Raw genomic sequence first — 26,106 nt, 5'->3', positions numbered from 1 at the left:
ACCAAAACCCTGACCAAACAAGCAAAAATACTATCAGTGGAACACGATGTACTATCCGTGAAAAAGCTATCACTTGGCAGCTGGGCGTCAAAACTCAAATATCTAAAAACTCTACCACACTACCTGTCATGCTCCATGAAGCCATCAGTGAAACACCAGTTAATGAGACTACGATTTTGGCTAATTCCCCTGGTGGCCTACAATTATGGACAGAGGTACAAGGCAGATATGTCCTCCCAGTACCGCTTCTGCAACAACAGGGAAGAAAATTTAACACACGTTTTGTGCATCTGTAGAACTTTACTCCCCCTTCGAACTTATTGGCTGCGCCCCATCTGGAGAATTCTTAATGTGTGGACATGCCAAGAAGCCTTAGAGGAGTGTATGAAGGGGGACTCAGCACAAATGGTCGCTCGTTTCGTAACATTTATGACCAAGATTAATTCAGTTCTACCCACAGATACCACCCATGAACCTTTGCTGTGTCAGATATGAATTTTCGTTTCTCTTTCTTGTAAATTGAGAGCAGAAAGTGGTTTTTATGTTCTTTTTTGTATGAATTGCAATGATTTTAATTAATTGTGCAAATAAATATATCGATCTCTCTATCTAGTCCGAGGACCTCCTGGTCTGTAGTAGTGACCATACCCCCAGGTTTAACCATGACCTGGCCAAGCTACCCAGCTTAAGAGACAGGTATCTGTTGTGATCATCAAGAGGGACTGCGTCGGAAAGAGGAACCTCCTCAGGAGTATTAAAGAAGCAAACCATCATTGTAACTGATGTCAGACTCTCCGGTCGAGAGTCAGTGAAAGAGGATCCCACAGGGACAGAATGAATCTCGTGAACTGCTGAAGGTGGACCTTGCCGTTGGAACCAATGAAATGGTAGCAGCCAGATCTTCTTCCATCTGAAGGCATGAGAAAATGGTGGGATCCATTTGTGTTAATAGATTTTGCAACTGTGTCTGAATTTTCACCAATCTGGCTTGGGAAGAAGTCACTATCTCTTTGTGCGAAATCAGGCTCCTGTGAATAGCTTCTCCTGAGATGGAACTGTCTCTGATTTTGACCAATGCATAAGTAACCCATGCTTTTGCAATAGACTGAGGACTTTCTGGGTGCGAGAGTAGGCCATTTCTACTGAGGGTGCATGAATGTGCTGATCATCTAAATAGGAATGAACAAAGGTGCTCTGTACGTGGAACAAAGCAATCAGTAGGACCAGGAGCTTTGTAATTACCCTTGGTGTTTGTTTGAGCCTGAAGGACAGACCTGCAAACTGGAAGTGTTAACCCACTACTGCAAAACACAAATGCCTTTGATAGTTTATTGCTATAGGAATACAGAGATAGGTATTTTCCAAATCTATTGTTGTGAGAAATTCTCTCTCCTTTACCATTGGAATAACTGTTTGCAAGGTTGTCATCTTGAAATGGATAGTTTGAATGTAGATGTTTACCCCCTCCAGATTCAGAAACAGCCTGTATGCACAGGTGGGTTTTTGAACCAGAAACAGGATGGAATAGTAGCCATCTCCTGAATTCTGGAAAGGAGGGCCTTGTGCTTCATCAAATCTCTGGGAACTCGAGTGGGAAGGAACCCCAACTCAGGAGGAATGCTCAAAACATCACTCCAGTAGCCGTCTCGGATGATCTATAGAACACATTTGTCGCTGACGTCTCAATCCCAAGTGTCCACAAATAGATGAAGTCGGCCACTAATGGGTTCCACTGATTTTGAGGACCCGGAATAGTCAGGATTTCGGTTTAGATGCTCTGGGCTAGACTGTGAAATCATCTTCCTTGAATTGCTTCTTGTAATAAGAAGATTTATAGTTCCTTCTGGGTGGAGAACGAGACAATTGACCCAAAAAACATACAGTAAAATGGATACTGTTAAATGCAGCCAACTGAATATGTTCTAATCAGATCAGGAGCACTTAGGAGTACTTTGAGTGGTCTCTCTACCTGGAGGGTGCAACTCACAGTTGTATAGTGACAGAGTCACAGCACTTTCTTTACTTCCTCAGACCAGCTGCAATGCTTCATGAACCAGTGATGAGGGATGTTGTGCACACTAGGGTCCACGATCATCATATGTTAAATCGAATTCACACTGATAATGTCAGTACTGACATATTAATGAGTGAGTGGGACAACACTGTGGCCAGTCACGATGATTAAGAGACAAAATGGAATTGGCCATAGAATCCTGTCATACACATTGGGCAGCAATATTTAATATAAATGTATGTACTGGTACTGCGAGCAGGGGAAGGGTCAATCCATGTGTGCCTACCCTACTTCGATAACCTTAAGGTTCCAGTGAGCCATGTTGATAAAGTGATGAAATCTCTTAATTTCAGCAGACTTCTGAAGCTTCAGTCTTGTCATGCATAAGAGTGGCATTGACTTGCAAAGGCCTTGCAATCAGGGCTTCCTCCAGGCCAGCCCGAGTACACAGCTTGCTTCAAAGGCAACCGCAAGATTTGTTTGCAAAATGGACACATGCGACATTTTGCAAATGTGTACATTTTTGTTATGAATTAACACAAGCACAGTGTGTTTGTGCCCATTAGCGCTTGTGAGGAGCATAAACATTGATTTCAGGCTATGATTTGAGCTCTTTCCTTCTAAAAGTGTTCAGCTATCCTAACATGAAACTCTTTAATAAAATTAGATTTAGCAAACAATTACCTCATAAAGTATATTGTAAATTTACACCATTTTGCTTATTTAACTTAAGGTCCTGAAATCTGACATATAGGAGATGAGAATCCATTAGGCTCAACATGCTAAAGAAATCATATGATTGCTCTCTGGCTGATCAATACTACATACATCATTATCGAATTGTATGGCATGTAAATGAAGTACCTCTGTCAAACTCAGTTTCAAAGTGAAAAAAATAATACACGATGATTTTATTATTGTGACAGACTATTCCTATTTGTGCTACATCTGTAATCCGTGAGAATCGTTTTGGCTGGCCCAAGAATATAAGAATCTTCAATATGTACTGCAGGCCAGCTCGAAAACAAAAATGCAAGTCTCATTTTCCACCCAGCCAATGAAATCACCCAATGAATGTCAATAAACTATATCTCACTATCATTATGATAAAACTTGTCACATTGTTATCGGATGCAAATGATTGGATAATCAGCTGCATGTAGGGCCGTATTTGGAATGCAGGATTGAGCTCTACCAATCATAATGCTTGGAATGCTGGCATTAGATGCTGTTGTTTGCCTGCATTATCATGTGAGAATCAGCAGCATGAATCAGTCAGGGCAGCAGATGTCTTTACTTGTCTATGTGTGGTGATATTGAGGCATAGTAGTTAATAATTTGTTTATTCACATTTACCAAGTTCTAACAGTTATTAATAGCACTTTCTCCTCGATATGCCGTCTGAGCCCATCCCCAAAGTTGATAGGCTAGCAAATGACAATAGTTAAGACCCTTAGCAGATGGCAATAGCCCTCAATTAAAGAGTTCTTCTTGTGGGAAAACATATTTTCCCAAATATTGACTGCAGATTCGAAACGTAAATCAACTTGGGGTGATCAATATTGATTATTTCTCTTTTATCACTTTTGTTCTATAAAAATATCTTAAATCAGGCACTTCTTTTCTTTGAAGCTGTGGTAGTTTTCGGTTTATTGGCTTATTATGCAATAGGATTTGTAGTTTCCTTACTTTTCATTTTTGTATTCTGAGGCCTTAACGCTCTGCTAAATGTTGACTAATCAATTTAGCTTGTGTATATATTTTGTTCAGTAGTTGCGGTCTGTTAAAACTCAACCGGTCCTGTTATTTATTTTATACCATTATTCAGAGACTTTTGAAATTTGCTATATTCAAATTATCCGGTACATGCATGAGGCCACAATTAATAATAAAATGGTAACAAGAATGTCAATGTAACATATACTTTAAAACAGAAAATGTCACTAATAAAATAAAAACGAAAATATAGCATAAATTAAAATATGATTTCTGATACAATCAAAGCACTATAATTAGGAAGCAGGGGTGGTAAACAGAACAATATAAACTAGGTGAATTGCAAGAATGCCCACAGAGTTGGTATTACAATTCAAATAATTCACTGACACAGGACCCTGAGTGGCCAATTGAACTCTGATAATTGCTGCATTTTGCTACCCCACCATCAGTCAAAGGGACCATTTCCGTTGCTTGCACCAGGGTCAATGTTATCCTTGCTATGCTAAAAGACACAATGAAGAAGCTTTCAAAGATACCTTCCCTCTAAAAATCCACATGATCTTGCTAAGATTTAGGCAAAGTTTATTTTATGTCAATGCACAGATACGCAATATACTTATGTATACAGAAGTATGCCTGAATAAAATGCAGGTGTGGTCGGCAGGGTTAAGAGCTGTGGGGCGGAGAATGGGCGAGGCTGGGTGGTGAGGAGTTGACTGACGACGGAATAGGTCAAATTAAATAAAACATTTATAAAACCACTTACCTTGCGCTCGCTCCATCACTGAATCAACGATGCTAAGAGCGCCAGGTAAGTGGTTTTATTTATTTTTTAATGTCATTTTACTTACCCTTTCACCTGTCGACTTCCCACCCCTCCCCGCCCCACCACTCTTACCTGTGCCAGCCCTGCCTGTTAAAATTAATTTTGAAAAAAGTTGAACAACAGAAACATGTAAAAAAACTAAATATATCATTTCCACATGGAGTGGTGGCTGGTTAATTCCTAAAAACAACTGATGTCTGAGTTCTTTTTCAGTACAAAATGCAGTGGTAAAAAGCCATATTTCATAGGGAACTATATAATACTTAAAATATATCATGGTTCACATATAGATAGATTTAATTTTGTATTTCTCATTTCAAAATATCAACAACAGGTTCAAAGTAAATAATTAAACAATTGACTAATAACCTCTTTTTTGGGTTCCATAGCAGGGTTAGATTGGTAATCAAAAAATAGTTTCAAAGTCTTGCGCTAGTAGGTAACGAAACAGAAGCACCATAGGTCAAAATAATTGTTACGAATAACCACTTTTCCTATGGTTGAACAGATGCAAGGCTTCAAAATAATCTATATTGAGCACCTATTTGAGTCAAATTTCAGTTGGTTAGTATGGGAAGTTGGACTGTTAGTTGGAGTGGATGATAGTCCACCACAAGTAATAATGTGACTATTGTTTTGAAGTTCAGTAAAGGTTTCAGTGATTTAAACCTGACCGCATCCCCAGATAAGTATGGCACAGAGCGGACAGGCTTAACTTAAGAAAATGTGTAACACAGTTATAAGTAGAAAAACAGTTGAAAGTGGAAAACACAACATAATAAAAATAAATAAAATAATATAAAATGAAAAATAAGAATAATTAATTAACAAAAAGATAAATGTCCAATAAGGGTAACTTGAGATATGACTTTTGAAAGTTTTAAATAAAAATGGCACCAAAATTTGTTAAGCACTAGCCCACTTCAAGAGTAAGTCTTTGGGCTGACTGCGATGGAGCATGTTAGATACAAGGATGATGTTCATCCCACTCTTTAAGTTACCTCCAGATGTCAACAGCCTTCAGTTAAAGCAGGCAGAAGGGACTCTAAGTTGGCATAAAAAAAGAGCCTAGTTAAAGCAGTTGGTTCAGGCGAGAAAAGCTCTGGAAGGAGAAGGTCAAGTTTTAATTCCCCGACTTCAATCAGGTCTCCTTCGATGGCTGCACCAATGAAGCTGCAGTTATTAACTGAGGAGGGCTTCGCCTCGCCGGGTCTCCTTCAATGGCCGCACCAATGAAGCTGCAATTGTGAACAGAGGAGGGCTTTGGCATCAACAGATTCCGGTGTCGAGCGAAGAACATAGCGGGCGCTACAGTGGAGTCAGGCCCGCTTGCAATGCATCCTCAGTGTATTGGCCGGCAGGTTGGTCCCAGACCCTTGACTGATCTCCAGGCAAAAAGGTAGTAAAAAGCTTCTAAGCCCCACATTTTAGGGTTAGGTAGGAGAAGTACACTCTGACCCCAGTCAAGGGTTCCACGACCTCAGGAGCAGTATTTTGGGTCAGGACGCACTCCAACAGAAGCCACCAGACGGTTCCAGGGCAGGCCCAGTGGTAAATGGTCAGCTGGGCTTTTTCATGAATGTGTGCTTCATGTAGCTTTTGTCTCCCTGTAGCTTAATAGGTCAGCCAAATGACCATTGGAGCCCACTTTGTCCTGGGTACAATTTGGAGCAAGTGCAGCCCTTCAGAGTTTTCATCAGAGGTCATAACAGCTGGTGCGGTCCTTCTTCTGTCTTAATATAAAATAACAATGAATTGTGATGTGGTCCAAGTAATTACCAGTGGCTGAGATTAATTCCAGCATTCCAGGCATCCTTTTTTGTATAGTTCAGTGGGTTCCGTGCATACTGTGTCACTAGAATCTAGCCGTACTCAACTGATGTACCCTAATAAGGGTGAAACCGGTCTTGGGTTGTTTGTGTTGTGGTTCAGGGTGGATTTGGCAGCTCAGGCTGGACTTTTCTTATTGGAGAAGGTTCAAGACTAATTTGCATTTTTCTGGGTCCAAACTGAGGTGTAATGATGTGCAAAATGACAATGGACTGGGATGCAACCTGAGTAATTACCAGTTTCTGAGCTTAATTCAAGTATTCCATCCATCACATTTTTGCCTACGTTTTTATACCCTATACCCAAGAGGTGAGCATACCCCTTCCTGTGGACACACAAAACCCGTTCTAGGGGCAGATCCTCTCCCACTGGGATTGGTGCCTGGCTGACTAGTGGGACAAAGAAGAGGACAATCCCAGGTATTAGATACATCTTCCTGTGACATTGTAGGATTTTTGGAAGTTAATGAAGTTCCATGTGCACTGCCCAAAAGGTCACTCTGTCAGAGAAACATAATGCCTCCCCACACCAAAGTACTTTGTTTCAGCTCTAGGAGAAAGCTAATCTTATCAAAATGTGATTAGGCTCCTGGGTAACAGCTGGAAACTCGTGCAAATGCAAAGGCTTCTATATTCTTTAGGCAGGTAAAAGTTTGATTTTTAACAGTTTGTAAAATATTTAGTGGAATTGTGACTTCCCCATTTTCTAAGCGCATATCACGTTATTTAATTTTAATATTATATCCCAGTGCTTTCCTATTGAACAGGTAACACCTCTATCGTGAAAATTGCTTTTTGGGGCCTTTTGACTGTAGGAACATGTTTTACATTACATGTCTGTATTTTAAATGCCAGCCAACCTGCTTTTTGTGCATTAAGGACTGCTTAGGGTTGACTTAATAATATTTAAAAGGCAGACCTGGCAAAAGGAGTTTGTTGACAGTTTGAAATTGCAGTTTTAAAAGTGCACAGACAGGTTACAGTGGTTGACCTGCAGTTGCATTTTGCACTTGTGTGCTGCAGTCCACAAGGCACTTATGACATTTAACATGAAAGTTTCAACATGTTTGAGTAGTAGGAGCACTGGACAGCAGTGTCCTATTGGGCAGAGTCCAAAAACCAGGAACAACACCTAACAAAAAGTGGGAGTGATCAGACAAAAAGGGGCATTTTCCTAATATTATCAAAGATGATCCAAAGATAATTGCAACAATTCACTTGCTCTTGGCATATGCTATCAATAAATCAGCGAATCTGAAAATGTCTTATGCAAAGTCATAGTTTTCCATTGATTCTGTTGGTTTGTAAAGCATTTTGGTGAGCATAATTTGGCAAGGTGTCTTGTGAATATTGCTGTCCAACACATCACAAAGCTTTGATGTCTGAGTGGGCGTCACTTAAGCCATCTTCTTTCGAAAAAAATGACCTGGCTAGCAGTACTTCATTCAGAATACAAGGTTTCACTCAGACAGAACTGCGAATGAAGATGATAAAGTCTCCCAAACCACAGAGATGGTTGTGCTCCTGCATACACCATTGGTATCTCACTACCCTTCAAAATAATGCTGATTTATTCCCATGGCCTTGGTGGTGATGGGGCTGCCTCATTGGAGATCAAATTAGGCCAGAACATGCAGCCTTTTCTACCTATACTGTACAGCTAAACTCTTTGAAGCTAATTTGAATAACTTTGTAATTAATTAGTAGATGAAGCCAACATTTTGCACAGACATGTTACGCTTTTGTTAGAGTTTTTCCCAGGATCAGGTCTCACATTAACATTCTTTTGTTAATGTGCTTCATATGAAAGGGCCTTCCATGCAGACATGCTCTCTTCTTGTGAAAATGCTTCCTAGGAACTGCCATACCATGCAGACATTTTCCCATTCTGACAAAGTGCTTTGCAAGAGCTGTTGCCATGTATAGGAATTGTTAATGTGCTTCCCAAAGCAGTAGCTCACAGACTCAGTCTCCTTTTGAGGAGGCCTGTAGCTCAGACACTCTTCTTGTGTTAAAGCGCTTACAAGAGCAAACCTCTCACTTAAATCTAACTCCTTTCCACCTAAGGCATCTCCCATGAGTAGTTCACTGAACCAGAGAATTATTTCTCTTGGATAAGAATTTCCCATGAGCACACTTTTCGCTCAGAACAGTGCTTTTAGGAGATATCCTCTTTTTCTCTTTATGAAAGTGCATCCCATCTGTGTGTCTCCAGATCATGAGTGGGAGAATTTGTTTTAGGTCAAGCAACTATTCAGGTTACTAGACCTGCAGGTCTAGCAACATTTTAAGGCTTTTCATATTCCTTCCAGCTCATTAGCTGGGTTTGACATCTACAGAATTCTGTCTCACCAGTTTTTGTTTCTGTCTCACCAGTTAGGAGCCCTGTTATATGACGAATTCATGGGGCCAGCATTAGAAGGATGTAATTAAATAATTTCATAGACAACAGCACATACATATCTGATTTATTATTATTTTATAGATTGTTTGCAACCCACTTATCCTTCTCTAAAAGACAGTTATCTCCGGAATAGGTATTTTTTAATCTGATCTTCCACTATACGGCCTTCTCAGTATGTATGCAGTTGTATTTGTTCAGCACAAACTTAGAGCCTTGGATCTAAGAAGTGAGGCGATTGCAACAGGGCATAAACAGCACAGGGAGGAGGACTGCTGCTGTATTTTGTGCACACTACTAGGGCGGAGGGCGAGTCATATATTAGCGCAGAAGACAAGAGTATCTGGGGTGATGAAATATACTCTTTGAAGAGTAGCTCTTAAGTCTCTTGTTTGGTCTAACTAAGGACAACTTTAGCTGTTGCTAGACATTTCTTTACCAATTCTATAAAATATATATAAAGTGGAGTTTGGCTCCACTCAAACAAACATTTCACTCACCTCATGCTTTTTTCTGTTTTGTGTATTGCACTTCCTCTGGTGTGCTTGCATTGCAGTGTATCTGTGTCAATTTTGCATCAAAATAGTACACCCAGCCATCAGATTTTTGGGTTTGTTATTTTCAGGTCTTTATATTATATATACAGTACCACCATGACCACCAATACTGCCACCACCAAAATCACAGATACAAATAGCACACCATCCATATCACCAACAATACCATTCCTCAAATGCCAGCAGTACATATACCACCAAAGCAGGTACAAATATCACCGCATGTGGCATGTGCCACACTTTGACCAAAACCACATATCACCAATACCACCCATTCCACCAATAGCTTGTAGCCAGTATCTGCAATGCAACAACCAATACCGCCACCAATACCACCTAAAATACCACCGCTAATAATCCCAAAACCAGTGATCCAGCGGTTCATCTACAACAGATACTCCACTACCATATACTCACCTGGGCCCATAAACTCACAAGTGGTTGAAACTGCTGGTGTCAGTTTAAGTTTTATAAAACTTTCACAAACCTGTTTAGGATTAGTTTATTCAGTACTTCTGCTCATTTCTTTAACTAACCCTTCACAGATCAACAAGTTCTTTCCTCTGGTCGATGGACCATTAGTTGAACTAGTTGATGGTGATACTTAACATAAGCTAATTTTTCTATACTTTAAGTAAAATCACCACAGACTCAAAAGTTTTCAAATCTTTATCTAAAATGTTGATGCATGTGACAGCCTCAATACAGTGCAATCACCATCATTCATAAGAGAGAAAAAGAGTGAAAAATTCAATTAAAAACACAATACATTTATCTCTGACTTGTGCAATCAACTGATGTCGGAAAGGGAGAGGACAGAGAGAAAACATCAGAACATTTGCAAATAAACGAAAATAATAGTTACCAAGGATGGTGAGAAAGACCAACCCCGTGGCCAAAGGGCTGGTAAGGGTCCCTCGGGATAGGGCAGGAGACCAAGACTTCAGGACAGGATAGGTGACCTCTCTAGAATACCGACGGTTGCTTCGCACCCCTCTCTGACACTTTTTTCCTCCTTGAGATTCTTCTGCGATCTTCTGATCTAACCCAGTTATTTTGGATATAAAGTTCTACTTCAGGTTCTGCATTCAGCTCCTCATCAGCATCTCACAGCATCTCTCCCAGCAACAGCATTTGTGTCGCAGTCTAACTAGCTAACTAAAGCTTTCTTAATTATACCTTTTGTTCTTCATGTTCCACTCACTAAAGTTTCAATATCGTAAAAATACGAAATCTGATTGGTCAGGCAAGGGGGAAGCTCCGTCACACCATGCTTACATGTCATTAAGATCAGTTTGACCATTGTTCACAAACCCATACCCTTAATTTTTATTCATTCATTTAGTTCTCATCCATTTCTAAGTTCACTTTGAAACATTAAAAAAACATTTTGAATAGGAGTCTTCTTCGTTGAACTCTTCACCACCCGTTCCAATGCTGTTACACTCTTTCTTGGCTCCCTTTCGATAGCATAGTCATGGCCTTCATGACTTCACTTAGTGCGCATGCGTCGCGTCACTTCATTCAGTCCTGTTATGCAAGAGAGGCCCAAATACGAAAAAGTGATAAAGTCAAAAGACAGATGTTACTTTCACAAATAAAATGGTCGCACTGTATACCACCCACCTCCACTGTAACCCAGTTTATTTATTTATGTATTTTCCCGCATTAAAATTTGTAAAAAACACTCAATTTAGTTCAAACAAGAAGATGCCATGCATGCGAGTCTTCAAGGTTCCATTTTAGTGTCTTCTGCTCATGCGCCAGAATTTCCCTCAAAGCATTAATACGTCATACTACGTAGATGCAGTTGACGCATGCGCACAACATTTTTCCCCATTTAGAGCGGTATTAGTCCATCTTCATTGTTATCCGCATTAGTACACACATAAGCAAGGTTCACTAACCAGAGTGTTCAATGTGGTGCGTATTAGTTATTCACAAAACATGGTTTAATAACTAATTAGTGAGTTAAACAAGAGGATTTCTCCGAGCAGGTCTCTTTTCTAGATGTCCTTGCTCCATCACCAGCACCACACTAATTAGACACCACCACTATTACCATACCACTACCAACAATACAACAGTGCCATCAATACCACAACAATAAATACCACCACCAGTCACACTCATACCACCATCACCACATCTAGTAGTACTACCAGTATCACAAACACAAGTACCACACCACCTCTACAATGCACCACCAAAATAACATGACCACCAATACCATTCTACCACCAGTGCCACAACTGGTGATGAAGGAGGAAGAGAAAGATGAAAAACAGCCAAAAAAACAACAAAGCAGGGGTTAAAAGAGTGAGATAAAAAGTCATGGAGTTTCTGGTGGAGGATGCAAACAGCATGAGGTGAAATCAATACTCTGAAGCCTTGGTATTCGGCAACCTTTGACATTTGATAGTGCCAACCGTGGGCATTTGAGCAGAACTTTGGACCCAACACATATTCTTTTACAAATTAAGCACTGCTGATAACTTCATCACCAGCACCACATATCTAATACCAGTTTTAGAAATAACACATCAACAGTACAAGGACTGTTACTACCACTATCCCCATTACAGCCAATATGACAGCCACCACATCCAATACCACCACCACTATCTCGCTAGCACCAACATCACAAACTTCGCTACTATACCAAGCATTGACAAAGTCAATATGTCTGAGTTTATTGGACTACTGCATGGAAATACATTTCTCCATTACTGTGTTTGCATGTATTGTCAAATTAAAGACAGACAAATTGTTTGCCAATGCTTCTTTTCAATAACAAGAGTGATTATTAACTTTTCCAATGCTTCTTTTTAAATGTAAGATTGACGGTACAATCCTTATATGAAGGGGTGGGGTTGTTTCAGATAGTTACTGCTTGGGTGAAGTTGTTTTTCTTTCTGGCTGTCTACACTTATTGCCTCTAAGCCAGGTTCTACTGCTGCTCTTCACATTGAATTTTTCATGTTTCCCATGTACCTAGTCTTGGTGTTCTGCAAGTGTTCTAATAGGATGTATGACATTACAACGCATGCTTTTACCACGCATGCCTTTACAACGCGGTTTTTACAACGCAAACCTTTACAACGCATAGTGCTTTGGGGTGCTGGATAGTGAATAGTTTAATTTACTATTCCAACTCCAGTCCCCGTGGACACTAGGGAAGGTGTTGGATAGTAAATTAAACTCATTCCCTATCCTAGAGCGCCCCCCTGCGCAATGCGTTGTAATGGTTTGCGTTGTAAAAGTTGCGTCGTAAAGGCACTGCGTGGTAAAAGTTGCGTTGTAAAGGATGTTTCCCGTTCTAATAGGTTTTGGTCTTGAAAAGGACACCACTGCCAGCATTTCATGTTTCAACAAGGTGATTAAGTTTCATCATTTCACTGAAGAGTTGATGGGGCATGTAGGATGTCATTCATTATAGTTGTGATAAAAGCAGGGCCTTGCTAAGCAAGGTAGTGGCTCGTTCCCGGGAAAAGAGAATGTCAGACAACTTCCAGCTGACAATAGACAAAACATCCTGTCACCTCAAAATTTGCTACTCATTATATGTGAAGGGAAATGGTTTTGAGAGTGTATTATTAATTGGTAACGCTTTGTGCTTGTTTTTTTAGTTCTGGTCGGGAATGATACAGACGGGGCAGCCTGGATCTTCACAAGAGTAAGTATTGTGAAAACCTTCAAATAGACCATGCACATCATAGCAGGCAGGATGGTGTGAGTGGAAAAGTAAATTACTGCCTATAGCGATTTCATGTTAGAGCAGCAGAGGGAAAGTTGAGGAAAAGTCCACCAAACAGGCCAAATTCAACAAAAGTGATACCCATGCTGTAAAAAAAAAATACAGTGAACTACAAACCAAACAAGAGAGAATTTTGCCGCAATTTGTCAGTCTAACAAGCTTGTCATTACAAATGCAGCAGTTTTCACAATACAATCAGGTGTTACATATATCTTAGAGTGTGCATGTGTGTGTGTGTGTGTGTGTTTGTGTTTGTATGTGTGTATGTGTCCTACAAGTTACACGTTTGTGCTCTTTTAGGACAAGTGAATTGTGTCTTGCATGCATCAATCATAGTTCTTATTTCTTAACTGTACTCATTTATCAACCTCAAAAAATAGACACCAACACCAGTTTGTTCCTAGGGCATTTACAGGTCAGAAACGATCCCTATCCCTTGTACAGTCCCCCGGGGCTCCATACAGTCTCCTGCTATATTCTCCTTATCCATGGAGCCACTTGGTGCTCTAATCACAAATAGCAGCATCAAGATTCACCAGTGTGCTGATGATACACAACTGTACTAAAATGTCTTCTCTGCTTCAGATATCCAGTACCACAAACACTACTGAGAATTACCAGTGGCTGAGATTAATTCAAGTATTCCATCTTAATAAATTAAAGTATTCCATCTATCGCTTTCTGTATACTTTTAAATGAAGATGTGGCAATGATACCAACAGTGTTTCCATTATTAATGTTAGTGCCTATTTAACAGAAACTTCTTGAATGGGGTCCAAGAAATTAAAGTAACATTTTGAATAGCAATCCCTATTCTTAACACCAGTGTATACGAAAATATGAGATAAAGTAGAGCCAGCGCTGTGTCCTAAAAATGTCACTTTGGGCCCTAATTACACGTGTCCCTGAGGGGTAGAAACCAACCTAGACCTCGCTTATGAGACCCAACTAGGCCAAAACCGGTCCTAAATTGCTTCTATTCTGGTTCAGGGAGGCACTGGCCTGGCAGTTCGGTCTGGATTGTTCCCATTGTAGCAGGGTCAAAACTGATTTGCATATGGCTGGGTTCAAACTGAGGTGGTATGGTGTGTAAAATAATGATGGACTGGGGTGCAGCCAGAGTAATTACAAGTGGCTGGGATTAATTCAAGCATTCCATCCATCACTTCTTAGGTCTGGTGTTAGCCAAGACCTTTGGATTACAAAAATTATATATGTACAATATACTTATTTAAAGGCACTTTCAGAAATCTTTTTTCATCCACTGGTCTGTTGGTGTGTCATTTACATTTTGGTTCAACACCCTACAGCATGGGTTAGGGCGCCAGCCCACTTCAGCCTCTGGATAACGTTACTTAGAGTGACTACACACATACAAGGAGCACATCTGCACACAAGCTAGTTCCCTTCTGTTCTTGTCTCCTGCCAATGCTGTTGTAAATTCCCTTTGTTGTAGTCCTTTGTTTATTTGATTTTCTCAGATAAACAAAGAACACTCAAAAAAGGAATTTTACAGCATAACAGATTGCATCATGTTCTGCAGTAGGTTATTGAAAGCTTCACTATTATACATGTGGATTCATAAGCGGACGATTCTTCAGAATACGTTTCTTTCTGTCTTTCTTGTGTTTCTTTTTTAGTTCATTCCTTCTTTCCATTTTTCTTGCTTTATTTAATTCCTCCTTTCTTTCTTGCTGTCCTTTTTAATTCTTTCAATACTTCTTTCTTTCCCTTTTTCTCTCGTTCTTTCATTCTTTCTTTCCTTCATTCTTGCTTTTTTCTCTCTTGCCCTCTTTCTTTTGAACCTTTTTTTGTTTTCATTCCTTTTTTCCTTCTTTTTTTGTTTTCATTCCATTTTCTTTTTCATTACTTTTTTTGTCCTTCTTTCTTGCTTTCATTCCTTTTTCTCTTTCCTTATTTCTATCAGTCATTCTTTCTTTCTTCATTTCTTTTCTTCATCTTTCTTGCCTTCTATTTTATTTATTTATTTCTTCTCTTATTTCCGGCATTCGTTTCCTTTCTTTCTTTCCTTTTTTCTCTTATTTCTTTTCTCTCTCTTTTTTCATCTTTTATTTTCTCTTTCTTTCTTTCATTAATTTATTCCTTTTTTTGTTCCTTCTTTCTTGATCTCTGTCTTTCTATCCTTCCTTCTTGCCTTCCTTTTTTTATTTCTTGCTTTCATTTCTTTCCTTCTTTCTTGCCCTCATTCTTTCCTTTTTTCTTTCTTGCCTTCTTCCTTTCCTTCCCCAAAGGAGGCTAACAACCAATAGCATAACGATTGGCTTTTTTAGGTCTGAGTTACCAAAGACCTCTTGACTTTACACCTTTCATCCATTTGTCTGTGGTTCTGTCATTCACATTTTTCTCCAACCCACTCTTGCATGCATCAAGGGGCAATGAGTCACCCCACTTCAGCCATTGGCTGACTTCACTTTGAGTTACATCATACATCCCTTTCACAAGGAGTACATCCACACACAAAGTAGTTCCCTTCAGTGCCTTTGGTCAATGTGTATTTTTAGATTGACAAATGTCCAGTAGCTTCCGAAAGAAGGTTTTGCAAAAACCATGGTAAAACAAGGCAAGAATTGCCAAAGTGGTGGAGGACGACTCCAGACCTATTGGCTTTGCCAGTGCTTGTTGCATACTTTGGTGTGTCACCCTAAGTGGGATAGGTATGCCCAGATGTGGGTTCAGTGCACACTTTATGTAACTGGAACCAGGTTATACCTGGCTGTTGAGCCCTAACTAGGGTGAAACCGGTTTGCTGCATTAAATTTTGCATGGCACAGTTAATACCATACTATTTTTCCCCTTTTTAATTGTGGCACTCCTGAAGTTTAACTAAATGTGCAGACTCTATTGCACCTGTTAATTACTGTGTGCAGTAAACTCCACGCAATTCAGAATTCCAACCTCTGTACAAACAAGAGTCTGCACAGTCATTATAAAAAACCGAGGTCCCCATAAGCCAGCCTATGGCGCAGAACAACCCATACAGAAAATACATGAACTCAGTCTCTCTGTAGGTGAATGAACGCTTGTTTAACTAGGCTATGCATATATTTTTAGAAGCATAGCTAGATATGATGAAAGTTAGGAGCTAATTTCACATGCTCTATTGCCACCTTCGCATACCCAATGAAATGTGTCAGTGGTGTGTGGTGGCACACACCTGTAGGAAGTAATGAGGGTTATTTGTGAGCAGAACATATGTTCATAGACTGCCACATTCGGATTTCCGCATTACTTTAGTGTGCCACACAAACCCACCTTAAAGTACTGAGGGGCATATTAACAAGGAACAGGGAAAAAGAACGCTAAGGGCGCTTAGCGTTAATGTTTTTAACGTCTGCTATCGCTGGATAATATCGCCAGGTTATCGCGTTATTAACAACGCTAATCATCTAGGTGATAAAAAATCCAGCGATAGCGGCATTTTGGGAGGTTATCACTGGTAATGCAGCGATAAAACTACAAGATAGGGATATCCTTGTTGATAGCCCATGGTGGACTTAAATCTGAAAATTAGCAGATGCAAAAAAGCAGCGCTAGCAGATGCTAACGTTAGCAGCGTTAACCGTGCTTAGCGCTGCTTTTTTTGTCTCTAACAGGGTTAGCGTGAAGCTTGATAATAGGAGAAATGTCGCTTAGCGACATTTTTCCTATTATTTTCCTATTATTTTGCACTGGAACGCCCACTTTACATCTCATTAGAGATGCAAAGAGAAGCGTAGTGAAAAAGGGTGCTAACATGCGATTTTGCATGTTAGCACCCTGTTGTTGATAGGGCGATATTTTTATCTCCGCTTCTTTGGCTGTTAATATGCCCCTGAATGTTTAACGTTACAGAGCAAAGCCTCTTGTTTCGTTAAAAGTCATCATTGCCACTTCCAAAAGGGCATAGGTCAGGTTGTAGTCCCTGCTGATTAGCTTCTGCATTGCACAGTTTCTGTTTATATACTTGACAATCTCGAACATAAGGGTTCATTTGTGCCCTATTTAATGTATTCTTTAAACCCTTTCCTTGATAATAAATCATTGGCATATGGTATGCAATACATATTTCTATCGGTTTGCTTATAATTACTACACACAGACAACTGCAAAGAGAGGTTAAACACTGCTTAGATCTGAATAAATTCTGACTGATAAACGTGCAAAATAAAGTGGGGTTTTGGTGCTGCAGCGTTGACCTTGCATTGTGTGAACCCATTTTCTTATTATAGTAGGATATCTTTTATCATCAGCTAATGCTCAAAATACAAGGATTTTAGATATTCAGGACAGTATTTTAAAAATGTTTTTATGTTGGTACATAACGTATGTGTTTATTCATAGACGCATGTGACTGATTCTTGAAACTTCTTTTTTTCTCTATTCGTTTTCAGCGTAAAGCCATTTGCTCAGCAAGCCTACTCCATTCAACCATCAGTCACAGCGCCAATATCAGGTAGCGAGCATGGCAGGGTTGATTTGAATAAAGAGTGTGATATCTGGAAACAACTTCTGTACTAAGTGCTGAATCCGCATATAAGTTATGCATTACCATGCTCGAAGGCATTTTCCTGCAGGCCACAAACGGCTTTCTGCGGTATTACTAAGTAGGGGCTTGAACAATCTACAGAGCTGACTTGGGGAGAGGAATTGGGCTAACGGCGAGGGCGGTAGACCTCGAACCTGGGGAACCGGGTTCGAGTTTCGGCAATGACACTGGACATACTGTGACTCAGGGCAAATCACTTAATCTGCCTGTGCCTAACAAAAAGGATGAATGTGTCCTCATGTAACGCAACTGGTGCTATGTAAAGCGTCCGATACCGGGTCAAGTTTGCGCTATATAAAACACTGTAAAAAAAACATGGGGTCAAGTAACTTTAAGAAGTTACTAAACCAAGCAGCGCGTTCTAGGTTTAAAATGTATTACTGTTCAATTAATAAGTACTATTTCAAAACGTGTATTAGGTATCTGAATTGTTGCATATTTCTCTTTTTGCATGCAATAAATTAGGGCTGTAATTCAGCATTTGATGAGGTAGGGCTCAAGCAGGATCTGACCTGCAAATGTCTATGATCCTTAATTTATCAGTGTGCCATTTATCTGGCTCTGCTTCTCCCACCTGATATTTCAGGTAGGTACTAGACTTGCAATTGGCTCTGACCAGCCCAGCTAGTCATCCAGAAGAGAACTTTGCATACCACTTGAGCTCACAACACCTCTGATATTATTTTAGGGTCAGTGGCTGATTTTTTTTTAACAGAATTTGCCCCATCCGACTATTATTTTAAATTTGATCCTTACACATGACTAGCTCTAATCTTTACCAGCTTCACTGTCGCAGATGTTTCTGAAATATGACTAACCGGTTGCTGCCTCACCAATCTTTCTGTATTGATGTCTTTTATAGTTTCACTGTTTTTTTTGTAGAGCACAGCATGTACCCTCATGTTCTGGTGTATTCCTATTTCTTATGCCTGTGTAGCATAGGAGTTAGTGGTAGTACTAAAAAACGTTTCATAAAATCTTTTTGGGCAAAATGTTGTGTACCCTCTTCCATGCATATGCAGTATACAGCTTCACAGTCATGTGGGGGAACCCCATCACCATTTTTTTTAAACTTCTTTTTATTGAACAGTTCGGTCACTTCTTTACAAATACACATTAGCACTACTAGCTGCACAGTTCTGGAGATGTGACTGTTACACATCTGCTCACTCTATACATAGCGAGACATAGACGTTTTATGGTTATGGCGACGTTGGATCATCAAGGGAGGGAAGAACAGAGGGGCTGCATATATTTCCACGGTACACATTCCATCTGCTCCAAACCGCAATCCACTTTTGGGGGCAACCACGGGCAACATAAACAGTTTTTTCCCTCACCATACACCAGTCCATGTCCGCCTTCCAAGCTGCTAGTGTAGGAGGTGCTGTTGCTTCCCATAGTCGAGCATACGTTTTTGGCCCCACCCTAGTCTACGGTTTACCATGTGCCAGAGTTGGACAGAGTGGTTTGTGGGTCCCGTTAAGGAATATCTGTTGGGTCTAAAGTAAAGTGCTCTGTTGAAGTTCCCCCCGGGAAGGAGCCATCTATCCATCCTGTATCCAGGGTCGTCACCGAGACGATAGGTGCCGTGGTTTATGGCTGCCAGATGGGCCACCCAGTAGTATTTTCTGATACCTGGGAGCCCTATGCCTTCGTCGTGTTACCCGAGGGTGAGTTTGTGTAGTGCAATGTATGGTCTACCATCCCACAGCAAGTCTCTTTGGGTGCTCGCTATTTCTTTGAAGAACCTGATTGGGACCAGGTCTGGGGAGGAGTTCTGTGGGACATACAGGAAGCGCGGGAGGGACATAATTTTGAAGAGTGCTGCTCTTCCCAACAGTGACTGCGGCAGTGCCTTCCAGGTCGCGGCGTCTCGCTTAAACCTTTTTTAGTGGGGGAAAGAGATTGCACACATAACGGAGTTTGGAGTCGGAGGTATTGGAAATGCCCAGATACTAAAAGCCTTCTGGAGCGACCTGTATGGGGAAGCCCCGAGGTGGGGAGGGAGGGTTTCCGTGGAGAACGTAGAGCAACAACTTACTCCAGTTAATTCTATATCCGGAATTTTTCCCAAATCTTGTGCAAATATCAAGAATGACATGGAGCGACTTTTGGGAAGAAGTAACATATAGGAGAATATTGTCCGCATACAGGGAGATGCGGACCTACCAACCCTCCGCCCACCTGAGTCCCCTGATGGATGGGTCTCTACGTATCCTGGCCGCAAAGGGTTCAAGGGAGACAGCGAAAAGCAAGGGCGAGAGTGGACAGCCCTCCCGAGTCCCCCGGACAAGAGTGAATGCATCAGATTTGAATGAATGAATGAATGAATGAATGAATGAATGAATGAAAAGATGCTTGCTAAAGCGCACTGCGGCCAAGCGGCTTCCTGGCGCTGGGGGGGGGGGGTAGTCGAATACTACAGAGCTACCAAGGGACTAAACTGGGAAGGCCTGGGAGAAAAGAAGAGTTTTTAAAGCTTTGAGAAAGGAGGAATAGATGGGAATTGACCGAATGGACAACGGAAGGCTGTTCCAGAACTGGGGGGCCAAAACCGAGAAACGGGTACCACCGGTTCGGGATTTGCGGAAACGGGGTACTTGGAGGAGAAAATGAGAAGAGGAACGAAGGGTGCGAGTCGGGGTATAGGGAGTGACTAAAGAAACAATAAAGAGAGGAGCAGAGTGGGTGTAAGCCAGAAAGGCTAAGCAGGCTAGTTTAAAGAAGGAGCGGAAGTGCACCGGGAGCCAGTGGAGGGACTTAAGGCCAGGCGTGATGTGAGAAAATTTGGGGAGATGGAAAATGAGACGAGCTGCTTGATTTTGGATTGCCTGTAGCCGTCGTGATTCGAAGGCCGGGAAGCCAACATAAAGGCAATTCCCGTAATCAAGACGAGAGGTGATGAGAGCCAAGATGATCGATTTAAGGGCAGTGGTGGAAAAGAAGCGGGAAATTTTTCGGATGAGACGGAGGGACAAGAAACAGGATGAAACAACGGAGCTAACTTGGGCGTGCATGGAAAGGTCATTACTAACCTTGATGCCCAAGGTGCGAACAGAGGGAACTGGGGCGGGGGGGGGCCAAAGGAAGGGGGCCAGTAGGAAGGGGACCAAGGATTGGTGGGACCACCCGTGAGGACAAGCTCCGTCTTGTCCGGATTCAACTTGAGATGGTTCGTGATCATCCAATCCGAAATAAAAACTAGGGTTGAACTAAGAAAAGAGGGAGAGTCGGGAGTGGACAGGTCAAAGATGAGCTGAAGGTCATCCGCGTAATTGTACATGGAGACCCCCAGCTCCTGAAGAGAAAGGATAAGAGGGTAGATGTAAAGATTAAAGAGAAGAGGGGAAAGAGAGGAACCTTGGGGAACTCCACACACAAGAGGGCGGGGAGGAGCGGAGAATCCTGCGAGATGGACTGCCTGGGTTCTGCCCTGGGGGAAGGATGCTATCCAAGAGAGCGCAACACCTCTAATGCCGGCTGCGCTGACACGGTCGATGAGAATGGCGTGGTCGACCGTGTCAAACGCAGCCGACAGGGCGAGGAGCACCAACGCCTGGGGGAGGCCAAGGTCAGCCTTGCCCTTGAGCTCATCCATAACGGCGGTGACAACACTCTCTGTGGACTGGCCGGGGCGGAAGCCCGCCTGATGGGAAGCTAAGAGGCAGTGTTCCTCGATATGGGAGGACAGACAAGAGGTGACATGTCTTTCCAAAATCTTTCCGAGGTAAGGGTGAAGGGAAATGGGCCTAAAATTAGGGGGAGAAGAGGGATCCAATCCCGGTTTTTTGATAATAGGGAGGACTATTGCGGTTTCAAAGGAGGAAGGGACGGAGCCAAGAGCCAGGAAAGAATTAAGCAGGGTAAGAGGGGGTCCTGGACAGGAAGTGAAGAGGGTTTGAAGGATCCGGGCCGGGGCACAGTCAGCTGGGGAGCCGGACTTAACTTTAGCAAGCAGAAAAAAAATTTGTTCAAAGGTGATGGGGGGAAAGTGATCCAGCAGCAGAGGCGGAGGGGGAGAAAAGATAGCTTGAATTTGAGAGACAGTGGAGATGTTGTTTTTGATAGCAGTAATCTTGTCGATAAAATCATTGTTAAGAATGAGGCAAAAAGACTGAGATGGGACAGAACTGATATTGGTGCGGTCAGAGGTAGCAAGCTGCTTGACCAGAGAGAAGATCTCGCGAGGTTTATTAATAGAGAGAGCAACCTTCTCTGAAAAATAAGCTGTTTTGGCCGACACAATAGCTTTCTTATAGCTATTCAGTAACAGTTTGTACCTAGTGCGGAGCAAGGGACAATAATTGCGTCTCCAATGGCGCTCCGAGCGCCTGAGACTGAGTTTGAGGTCTTTAAGTTCACTCGTGAACCATCTATTGGCATCATGAGGCCGGACAGATTTGACTTTCTTAAGGGGAGCAGCGATGTCACAGGACGAAGAAAGCCAAGAGCTGATAGCATCAGCTTGAGATTCAAGAGGGAGATCCGTCAGATCAGGCGCTGTAGAGGCCAGGGAGGAAGAAAGAAGAGCGAGGTCCGTCTTGCTCCAACAGCGGACTGACACATTCTTGGTGAATGAAATTTTAACAGGGGGGGCAGAAAAAATATTGAAAGAAATCATAAAATGATCCGACCAGATGCAGGGAAGGATAGAGGGAAGGGAGATTTGGCGGCGCAGTGACCAAATTTGGTCTACAATATGACCCTTGTCATGGGTAGGGAGAGTGATGTGAGGAGAAAAGTTGAGTGACTGAAGGGTGACAGAGAAGTCTTTGGAGGCAGAGCATTCTCTGGGATCGTCGGGCCAGTAATTAAAGTCCCCAAGCAAGATTACGGACGAGTTGTTAACTGCCAGAGTGGCCAAGAGGTCCTGAAGTAGTGGGACAAACTGAGACATGGACTGGGGAGGCCGATAAACAAGCACAAAAGTGAGGGGATCAGTGAGATTGATGGACCGAGCAACCAAAAAGTCCACATGAGGTATGGGAGGGTGGTCAAGAAGCTGAAATCTGAGCGTTGAGCGAATGATCATTGCCACACCGCCACCGGCTTTGCCCGCCGGGCGATCCATGCGGAGAGCATAGTAGGTATCTGGGAGGATAGCCAGAAGATCAGGAAGTGAGTCGGTCGTAAACCAGGTTTCGGTCAGAAAAAGATAATCGGGGGATTCTGAGGATAGGAGATTGAAGAGTTCAATTTGGTGCTTGACTGCCGACCGAGTGTTGAGCAGAAAAGCAAAGGCTACGGATGGGGAGGGAGATTTCTTGTTGTTTACTACTACTTGCGGCAGTGAGTCCAAGTAGAGGAGCTTCACCCATCCAATAAAGCTGGGGCCGAAGCCCAACTTTTTGAGAAATGCAAATAGGTACGGCCATTCGAGTGTGTTGAACTCCATGGTGGCGTCCAGCGAGACCACTAATGTGTCTTCTCGGATTGTGGCCAATGGCCCCAGTACGCCGTGTAACCATCGTAGGTTTAAGGCTGTGTTTTAATTAGGCATACACTCGGATTTGTCAGAATGTACTAATTTACATATCACCTGATTTAGCCGGCTTGCCAGTAATTTCACAAGAATTTTGGGTTCTGCGTTCAAAAGGGAGATGGGCCGATAGGATGCGCATTTGTCTCTTGGTTTCCCTTCCTTGTGTATGGTGACTAACGTTGCTATTCTTTGGTCGCGTGGAAGTTGGCTACGATCTCTACTCTCCTCAAACATGTTTTTGAGGTTGGGGCCAATTTGTCAGGTTTAAGCTTGCACAGCTCGATGGGTAGTCCATTGGGACCCAGGGCTTTCCCTGGTTGGAGGTTCCTAATTGCCAGTGCAATCTCATCATTAGTCAGGGTGCTGTATAGTGTTTGCCGTTCATCAGCTGTAAGGGTTGGTAGAGCGATGTATGCAAGGAGTACAGTTGAGTCCTCTTCCGGCAAGTCCGTACCGCTCTGGTAGACCTCTTTGTAGTGGTCTGTGAACTCATTGGCGATGTCCTGGGGGTCAGTTAACACAGTGCCGGAACTACTTTTTTAGCTCTGGGACCAGCCCGTGTGCTCTCTCTTTCCGGTCTAACCAAGCTATTAATTTGCCCGCTTTGTCTCCCAGGTCATATATTCTGCCATCCCTATCCCTCGCTAGGGTTTTGGCTATGTCTGTGGCGATGGCTTTAAACTCCGCTTTTTTCAGTTGTAATTGATGGGGCATGTCCTGCCCATCCCTGTCACCCACTTCTTCCTCCAGACGGAGGAGATCGGTTTCAAAGCGAGCCATGTCCTTAAACTTTTCTTTACGTGATCCAGGAATGGCTGACAATGCTTGCCCCCTGATTACTGTCTTAAAGGCTTCCCAGAGGGTCACAGAAGAACCGACCGACCCCTCATTTTCCTGAAAGTAATGGTTGAGAGCTCTAGTCAGGGTGGCTTTTACTGTTGGATTGTGGAGATTCCAAGGGTTGAGGTGCGCTACACTACCCACTCTCTTGTCGCTCAATGTCAAGTGTGTCCATATCGGGGAGTGATCCGAAATCCCCCTTGCCATGTGTCGTATTTCGCGTATTGTCATCTGTGAAGTAGGCATGAGCATGTAATCTATTCAGGAGAAAGTACGGTGTGACCCAGAATAGAACATGTACTGCGCGCATTCAGGGTGTTGTGCTCTTCAGAGGTCCGAGAGGCCTAATGCTTCGCCCATCACCATTTTCGTTTGTTGGCATGCACTGTCGTTTGTGAGCCATCCTGTTAGCTTAAAGGGTGCTTAGAACCCATGCATTACGTACCATTGGTTGGCTTGATCACTTTCATTTCCTTGCTTCTCATTGGTCCACGGATGCCAGATTTACTTCTTCTTCGTGTGCTTGTCCATTAGGCGCACCTTGTCGTTCCACTGCTCGCTTGCTTTTGGAGATACTTTTTTAGAAAAATGTAGTTGTAGTACATATATTTGCAGGCCTTCTCTCCACCACCCTACCCCGCATTGTTTCTTGCACCTGTCCCATCCCTCCCAACCCCTCCTGCATTCCATTGTTGCTTGCCCCTGTCCCTTTTACTCTCCTCCCGCATTCGGTTGGTGTTGCTTGCCCTTTCCCTCCCACCCCTCCTCACAATCTGTTGTTCTGCTTGCCCCCATCATTCTGAACCCCTGTTGATGATTGACCTGTACCAGCACCGCCTTTTCCCCATCATTGCTTGGCCAGACCCCTGCCCCTTGCCATTGCTTGCCCCATTTTTCTGACTCCCTTCCCTGTTATTGCTTGCTCCTTCCTCGCCCCTCACGCTAGAAACAAAGCAATATGAAGCCATTCCAGTTTTTCTATCACCCCTTCCCCAGTCATTGTTTGTCCCATTCCTCCATCCCCTCCCCTGTTGTTGCTTGCCCTGTCCTTTGACCCCATCCCCTGCTGTTGCATTCCCCTTACCTCTGACCCCTTTCACCACAAACAAGCACTATGATGCTGCTGCGTCATAGCACTTTTTTCCTAACTTATAATGATGCTACACAACAGCTGCTCTGCTATGCAACATAGCTTAAACGCATTGACAAATCCAATAGCTCTCACATAGGCGAGACCTATTGTCTTTGCCAATGCTTGTTCCATTTCCTATGGACTTGAATCTACTTCCATAATGGGTATTGAATCTATACCTTGTGTCCCCTGCTCCACTTTCTCTTTTTATTTTCCTACAGTTTTTTTCTCTTGCTCCTTCATTTTTTGTAACCTGTTTCTCAACACTCCCAAGGGACAGCCATTGCCATTTCATCACAAGCTGTTTAGAGCAGCTGATACACATCCTTTCTGTGTGTCCTTCCGGGGGCAGAGCCTGACATGCCTGTGGTTGGTGTGCAACCATCATACCAAGATATTTGAAGGCCCAGCTAGCATACATGTAGTGCTAAAGCAATGTAACAGCAAGATGTTAAAAAAATATCCGCAGGCAGGTGTGGGGCCTTGCAAGGAGAGGTTCCATTCAATCACTGCACCTGGGGCTCGGGTTCTAATCTTCTTTTTGGTGCAGTTATACCAATTCGTTGAACGTTTGAACACACCTCCTGCCCTGGTTGTATTTTTGTTGCTCAACTCAGCTGACCAGTATCCCAGTGCAGGATGCGATTACTCCACCAACTTTCCATGTTCATTGGCCTTGCTGGGCTGTGACATCTCTGCCCTACCATTTGCACATACTAAGGAGTATGTGACTCCTCACAACATAAACTTCACAGTTAAAGATGACTATGACTTTGTGATTATTTCACAACAATGCACATTTGTTTGTGATGGACCTCTTTCTTATTTTCTTTTCTGCTATCCATTCTGGAACATAGTGGGTTTTATAATGTGGCAGTGGGTAAGCTGTTTTACTTGTGGATAGTAACAAACTGTACATTTTTCGAACATCTTTAGCTATGAGCTGAGGTAATAGCGGATTGTCAGTTTTGCAGCGTGAATCTTTCTGGATTCACTATGC

The 26,106-nt window shown here is 42.5% G+C and overlaps 1 protein-coding gene across 6 annotated transcripts in view; it reads left to right on the top strand.

Moving 5' to 3' along the window:
• The window catches only part of TEAD1 (TEA domain transcription factor 1), a 505,124-nt gene that overhangs the window by 369,477 nt on the left and 109,541 nt on the right, over nt 1-26,106 (top strand). For all 6 annotated transcript variants that reach the window (XM_078680921.1, XM_078680920.1, XM_078680919.1 and 3 more), the window contains 2 exons: nt 12,976-13,022; nt 17,495-17,556. In XM_078680921.1, coding sequence (XP_078537047.1) covers nt 12,976-13,022; nt 17,495-17,556 — 109 coding nt within the window. The remainder of the gene's footprint in view (nt 1-12,975; nt 13,023-17,494; nt 17,557-26,106) is intronic.

This window comes from Lissotriton helveticus, chromosome 3_1 (genome assembly GCF_964261635.1).
Source record: "Lissotriton helveticus chromosome 3_1, aLisHel1.1, whole genome shotgun sequence".
Classification (NCBI taxonomy): Eukaryota; Metazoa; Chordata; class Amphibia; order Caudata; family Salamandridae; genus Lissotriton; species Lissotriton helveticus.
This window is presented reverse-complemented; position numbering and strand designations above follow the sequence as displayed.